This window comes from Tachypleus tridentatus, chromosome 13 (genome assembly GCF_004210375.1).
Source record: "Tachypleus tridentatus isolate NWPU-2018 chromosome 13, ASM421037v1, whole genome shotgun sequence".
Taxonomy (NCBI): domain Eukaryota; kingdom Metazoa; phylum Arthropoda; class Merostomata; order Xiphosura; family Limulidae; genus Tachypleus; species Tachypleus tridentatus.
This window is the reverse complement of record NC_134837.1, coordinates 42975027-42982758: the sequence shown is the minus strand read 5'-3', so window position 1 is coordinate 42982758 and position 7732 is coordinate 42975027. Positions and strand designations below refer to the sequence as shown.

General features: G+C 33.5%; 1 protein-coding gene across 4 annotated transcripts; it reads right to left on the bottom strand.

Annotated features, from left to right (window-relative positions):
• Positions 1–2578: 2578 nt before the first annotated feature.
• Positions 2579–7477, bottom strand: LOC143240339 (uncharacterized). Of its 4 annotated transcripts, none has more exons than XM_076482603.1 (4): positions 7325–7477; positions 5318–5601; positions 4284–4378; positions 2579–2977 (listed from the first exon to the last, which is right to left on the bottom strand). In XM_076482603.1, exons 2-4 carry the CDS (start codon positions 5583–5585, stop codon positions 2939–2941), a joined length of 402 nt encoding a protein of 133 aa, XP_076338718.1. In that variant the 5' UTR covers positions 5586–5601; positions 7325–7477; the 3' UTR covers positions 2579–2938. The 4 variants fall into 4 exon arrangements, with proteins under 4 accessions (XP_076338718.1, XP_076338719.1, XP_076338720.1 ...); XM_076482604.1 differs by having other exon boundaries at positions 2579–2980; positions 4290–4378; XM_076482605.1 differs by having other exon boundaries at positions 4290–4378.
• Positions 7478–7732: the final 255 nt, after the last annotated feature.

The window sequence follows — 7732 nt, the reverse complement described above, 5'->3', positions numbered from 1 at the left end:
TGACCAGGGCAACAGTGTCTTACTTATGACTGAATAACTAGAAAATTCTATTGATATTAGCAGCTGAACTCATAATCTATGAAAATAAGTTGAACAAAAGTTTCATTTCTGACTTAGATATGTAAAGCCAAATTTTCTGAACTTTGTCTTTCTTGTTATTCATTAAAGTTGTACGTAAAGTTAAACATTGCTAAATTTTCCTTACCACTATGGAAGAATTCTTCCTTAGAAAATGAACTGAAATGGCAATCTGAATAAATTTATTGTAATTTTAACCTCCCCCCATTTATGGTTAAACCAAATTTTTACTTCTGCTGAAAATGTTGTTTTGTGAAACGAGAACTGTTGTGAGTTTTGTTTTAAAGGTTTTAAAACTAAAAATGTCTCCTGTAAAACTTGTATAAAGTGGAAATTCGCTTTTATGAGCAAAGAATTTTATTTTTAGTCTTTACAACAAAGACTTTGTAATAAACTAAAACTTTTGAAGACAAATTATTAAACCCATAAAATTTGTATAAAGATAAAATTTGATGTTATGATTGAGTGTATTAAATAATCATAATCAAATACTTTGTTTCTATATCTTATCTTATGACAATTTAATGTATATAAGTTTCTCAGTATAAGATATTTTGCTTATTGTAATTATAATTTTTAAGGGTTGTACTTATTTGTCTCATCTTTTGTTTTCTTGTGAAGTGTTTTTCAGGGTTGGACCAAGTTGAACCAAACTACATTCATAACTAGTACGAGATTCTAACTGTTTTTTTTTATGATTTTAAAGTTTAAAATTAAGAATGGTCGAACTGCCTGAATATGTTTTATTTTTCATTGTCGTTTATAAATGTGAACATTTCATGTATGTGAAGTAGAAACATAACTTATTGCCGCAAAAACCTTACAACTCTAATCGCTAAGAGGCAGTATTATTCCAAACAAGATGCATAGGGTTCCCGCAACTGTTCTTTTCAAGAGTACATAAAACCAAAATTAAGAGCAACAAATATTTTTCTTTCTTGCTTTTGACGTTCATGTCATACTTTGTTGTAGCCTACAGAGTGTTATAATTTTCCTCGTGTTTCGGCCCGGCATGGTCAGGTGGTTAAGGCACTCGACTCGTAATCCAAGGGTCGCGGGTTCGAATCCCCGTTATACGAAATATGCTCGCTGTCCCAGCCCTGGGAGCGTTATAACTATTCGTTGTTAAAAGAGCAGCCCAAGAGTTGGCGATGGGTGATGATGCCTTCCCTCTAGTCTTACACTGCAAAATTAGGGACGGTTAGCGCAGATAGCCTTCGAAAAGCTTTACGCGAAATTCAAAACAAACCAAACCTTATGATTAATGACGTGTGCACTTCTTACTGATGTCATGACAATACAAATTGTAAAGCTAAGCATCTCTTAAGCGGTGACATTTTAGTGTCTACTATCTCAATGACATGCAACACACTACTACGTACTATGGTGCGAGTAGTGAAAACAGACGACCCTTCCTTGTGAACTTAGGACCCCTCTCGGTGAAATAAACACGGAACTTACATGATTCCCAAGTCCTCTAAGTTCTAGTCTCTCTGCGTTTTTTAAGCATTGACTCTGGCAAATTATCAAATAATTTAAACTGTAAAGAAAGAATAAAGTATGCAAGAGGATGTTTACTAACTGAATGAAATGTTAAGAATCATTAGTAACCTTACTGAGACATGCCACTAAACTTTTTTAACATGGAAGAATATATGTAATGTATTATACGAAAAAATAACACTACAACCTTATATATATATATATATATCAATTTGATACAGTATGATAACTTCTAAAAATATTTTCACCAGTTAGTACAGATCTGATACTTCTCAGCTCCAAGTACAATACTTTCCTTGAAAGGTAAATATTTAACTGGTTCTGAGCCACTAAAGGCCGAACGAGAGATAATATGCCGATAGTATTTGCTATTTTAGCTGAATAAACGTCTTGTATCCCAAGGAAAAAGATACTCCCTAAAACATATTTATCTGGTGATAAGGTTGGTGTCGGCTACAGCTATGCATCTTTATGATGGGATTCATATAATGACATAATAAATACATATTTATGTGTTTATATGGTTGGTGTCGGCTACAGCTATGCATCTTTATGATGGGATTCATGTAATGATATAATAAATACTGCCTGAATTACTTGGAATTTCAAAGTAATTACTGAAGGAAATTAGAAAGCTTGAACTTTATCAAGGTAATGTTATTTTGAGCTTGTTATTATTCATCAGAACACAATCACTTACGAAATGTCGCATTTGATTGTTGTAAGTTATTCAACAAAAGTTTAAAATAAATTTAAATTTTGAACAAATGAGAAACTTGTTTTCAATATTCGTCAGCATTTCAACGCCATAAATTTTCGTGGTAAAACAAAAATAGTGATCCAATTGGCTAATCTCATTCAATTTGTAATTTGATGTTTTGGAAAGGTTATAATACAAATTGCAAAATAAAACTCAAATTTATTAAGCTATAAGATTCTATGTTTTTTGTGTGTTTTTCTCTTTACAACATCTTCAAAATTGAACAACAAAAGAAAATTGTGTACAATTTAAGAGTTATTTATTGATGACTGTAAGACCGTTAAAAAACAACAACAACCATTTTCACATTATACCTCTAACAAATACTAAAGTTAAATATTAGAACTAAGACATCAATATGGACTAATTCTTTGAAAACAAAATGAAAAATAAAATGTACTTTTGCTGGTTGGAAAACAAAAATAACAGCAAAGATACTACCGGTGTTATTTTTGTTTTAATTTTTCTTAATGGTATTATAGAAACAACGATAAACGAAAGCATTAAAGGAGAAGTAACAATTATTTTTCAATGTATTTTTATAAAACTAGCAAAAGGATCTAACTACATTCTACATATTTTTGATGGACTGGAACTTTACTTTGACTCCTCAATTTCAGCTCCACTTTTTCTATGCTTCTGGGGAGAAACAAAATAACAAGTATATTAAAAGGTACTAAATCAATCAAGTTTAATAAAAACCAAAATAAATGTATTAATAGTTAAAAACAACATAACATTATCGTAATCATTACGCGTGTGTGTGTGTGTTTTTCTTATAGCAAAGCCACATCAGGCTATCTGCTCAGCCCACCGAGGAGAATCGAACGCCTGATTTTAGCGTTGTAAATCCGGAGACACACCGCTGTACTAGCGGGGTGCAAATCATTACGCATGTAATATCAAAAAAGCAACACTTGCATAACACAAGAGACTGAAAAGGTTTTGTAAAACTTGTAAATTTGGAGGCAAACAAATAATACAAAGGTCATATATAGCGCCTATACTTTTTCTATATGATAAAAAGGCCCGGCATGACCAGGTGAGTTGAGGAATTCGACTCGTAATCTGAGGGTTGCGGGTTCGAATCCCCGTCACACCAAACATGCTGTCCTTTCAACAGTGGGGGCGTTATAATGTGACAATCAGTCCCACTATTCGTTGGTAAAAGAGTAGCCCAAGAGTTGGCGGTGGGTGACTAGTTGCCTTCCCTCTAGTCTTACACTGTTAAATTAGGAACGGCTAGCGCAGATAGCCCTCGTGTAGCTTTGCGCAAAATTCAAAACAAATCAAACTTTCAAACGCTGCGCAGGAAGCAGCCGTCGTAAATAGGAGACAAACGAACTATCTTTGATTAATGTTTAACAAGCGAGTTAGGCTACATAGTTTTTGTACAGATGTTTCTAGAAATTCATATAATTTTTAATGGAAGATAAACAACAACTAGAATAAGAATTAAGTCCCCTTTTTTTAAAATAAAATATAACTTAACTTTTTGTTTGTTTGTTTGGAAATTTCGCACAAAGTTACTCGAGGGCTATCTGTGCTAGCCGTCCCTAATTTAGCAGTGTAAGACTAGAGGGAAGGCAGCTAGTCATCACCACCCACCGCCAACTCTTGGGCTACTCTTTACCAACGAATAGTATTGACCGTCACATTATACACCCCCACGGCTGGGAGGGCGAGCATGTTTAGCGCGACGCAGGCGCGAACCCGCGACCCTCGGATTACGAGTCGCACGCCTTACGCGCTAGGCCATGCCGGGCCATATATATAACTTAACTACTAGAATTGTGTTACACAATCACATTCGTTTTTTAAAAGAACAATTTGATAATAACAGTATAAATGTATAGATTATTGACTGTTGTTCAGCTAAGCAGCTGGAAAATAAGATATATTAATTGCTTCAGTGTCATGAAATATTGATAACAGCTCCTACCTTCACCTTATCATCCAGATTTTCTTCATTAGACCATCCTTTAATTATGTTGTTTATATTCGTGAGGCGTTTATCAACCTCTTTCCTTAGGGCTTCTGTGAAAAGGGAAACATATTTTAGATTCGTTCTGTAGTATTTGAAAAATACCACAGTATGATTACCTCTTAAAATATAAGTTTTAAGAGATCAACCATTATGAAAGATACCGTGAGAATAAAGGTTTCCCAGGCAATATTCACACAATTTCAATTTAATAAATATAACTATGAATTAAACATTCGTTGGAATTACTCGTTTTCGTATAACAGTTGTTTATAATGACACAAACAACGATACTAATTTATACGAGGAAATATCAGAATGTATTCATTCCCAAAAGACGTTTCTGTGTTTTGAAGAAAACGAATTTTAATACATTATAGGTAGCGCTATCTCAGTACGTTTTGTTTTATTTTCAATTAACTGAAAACGAAATTGTGCGTTCTATATGATGCAAACACTATAAAAAAATGTTGACGTCAGCTTCTCCACGAAAATATATTAAAGTTGTTCTTACCATAAAGCTATCCTGCTTCGATAAAATTATTTTTTTTAAAAAGTAGAGGTACTTTTGCCGGAACTCAACCACGTAATACATAGAGCACCACGTTTTCTGAAAATAAATTACACTTCTTTATGCCTAAACTAAAGGAACTAGGTACAAACTTCCTGAAAACCAACCAGTACCTAATTTCCAGTGAGCACCGGTAAAATGTCATCAAAGTCATCATTGTGCCATTCAAATTAGATAGAAAACATATTTTAGTATGTGCACTTTTACACCAACTCAAAATAACTTCACCTTCAATTATCGCTGAACGTTTATCTTAAGCTTACACAAAATACGTTGTGGCATAGTCATCTTTACTTGAATATTTATTAACGAAAGCGACGCTCCCTTTACAGACGTAGAAAATAAAAAGGCAAATAAATTTTATCACGCTTATACAATAAAAGTAAATGATTTAAAATAATTGAAACATATTTTAACTCACCCCCAACATTTCGTACATAAGTGAATGCTCGGTTAAATACCGATTCTGGATTATTAACATCGAAAAACTTTCGGATGGAATATAAGATTCCACTTTCTATTTCCACAATTATTTTCTTCTCCGCAGTTTCTGCATCAGCATTAACATCAGCTAACTTCTTTGCACTGTTTTTAATTTGGTTATCGTCCTCAGATAATGGAGCACATTGAATCTGGAAAGGAAACGCGAGCAGAACACCAAGCAAAATAACACCACGTACAGGTTTCATGATAACGTTCTTGAAACTAAACAACAGATGAAATATCTTAAATCAGTGACCAGACATTTGATAGAAGTTATATATTATATTTGACTTCGCATTATCCATTCAAATCTTCACACTAAGTTTCAAGAAACATGCAATATTAAAAAGAAGACATTCGCTTTTTTTTTCAAAAATCATATAAAATGTTAAAGTATTATAAAACAGAAAAGAAGTCAAAATTTAGTAATGTTTGAGTGTTTAAATGTAGTTTTTTTCCTTGTTTAATCCTCCGCTCGGTTCAGCAATAAGTATGTCGGCTTATAACACTCAAAAACAAGTTGCATTGTTCACGGTGAACAGAGCAAAATATCCCATTTTGTAACCTTGCGCTTAACAACAACAACAAGTTATTTTTTTGTTTACATTAGATGCTATAGTGTTTTGATAAATTTCTAATATCAACAATTCTGGACACAAGTCATTGAAATTATATAAACTGCGTTTACAAACACCCAAAAAGCACATATAAGTTCTGGAATGGTAGCTTTTAAAAGCACTTTTTTATGTTGCATTGATTACAGTGTGCGCCGGTGGCATAACGCGTCCACAGACATATAGATCACACTGCATTTTTACCTATCACAAATTTGCTCCAAACATGCTCGCCCTTTCAGGCGTGGTGATGTTATAATTTGTCGGTCAATCCCACTATTTGTTATTAAAAGAGTAGCCTAAGAGTTGTCAGTTGGTGGTGATAACTAGCTGCCTTCCCTCTAGTCTTACACTGCTAAATTAGGGACGGCTAGCACAGATAGCCCTCAAGTAGCTTTGTGCGAAATTCCAAAACAAAAGACTAAATTAAATAGTTATTTAATTAAACTACAAACTATAATGCGTTAGCGTTGATATTTCAATAGTTATCAGAAACCGTTTGATATCCATTTATTTAAAAAGTTAACAATACATCGTTATAAGTTCTTCGTGAATACAATGAGATGAAAAGGAAAACAAAATAAAAAAGTGAAATTAATTAAGTTTTGATTAGCAAATTTGTTTGTTTGTTTTTGAATTTCGCACAAAGTTACAGGAGGGCTATCTGCGCTAGCCGTCCCTAATTTTGCAGTGTAAGATTAGAGGGAAGGCAGCTAGTTATCACCACCAACTGACAACTCTTAGGCTACTCTTTTACCAACGAATAGAGGGATTGACCGTCACATTATACGCCCCCACGGCTGGGAGGGCGAGCATGTTTAGCGCGACTCGGGCGCGAACCCGCGACCCTCGGATCACGAGTCGCACGCCTTACGCGCTTGGCCATGTCAGGCCGTTTAATTTAGTCAATGAACGTTATAGCTGTAGAATAAAATAGTTTATTTCTTTTTGGAAAAAAATATAAAAGATATACAATTTTTATTTCGATTAAACGATACAGAAATGATTGTTCGCTTTTATCTGTGGATTTTGAATTCAACAGTCACGAATAACTAATGACTGCATTTTGTAAATGCTGATAAAAATTACTTCTGGTGGGTCAATGGTAGTCTTAGATGGCACTAAAATTTGGCATTCTATTTGTGGAGAGAACGCAGAGCAGGAATTTGCTATTTAGCTTTTCATTATATAGTATCAGTTTAAACGATAAAAATGGAATAAAAAACAAACAAACAGGAGTACAGAAAAGGAGTTTCATTCTAAAAGTGAATTCTGAGACATAATAATATTAAAAAGGGATGTTTATTATATAAATAACATGAAGTACTTACGAGTATTCACGTGCGGTGGTCTTAAGATGATATCTATCGTTTGTAATTGGTTACTCGAATTTAAATTGATACGAACGACGGTTCGAAAAATGCGTCAAGATTTTATGTATCATCAATGCATACTTCAGCAGAGATTCTTATTGGATAAGCAAAACAAACCGTTTTGGAGGAAATGAATCATAATTTGCAATAAGGATGTGAAGTAAGGGTAAAAGTACAATGTCAAACATCCAACCTTACGTATATGAGCAAACTATTTATATATTTGACATTTTGAATGTATAGGTTTTAACCTCATTAAATAGTTTTTTGTAATTATTTTACGCATCTCAGTATAAGTACAAAGATATAGTTATGAAATACACCAGACGCCTGTGTACTAATATAACGGCTAGAAACCGAGTTTTG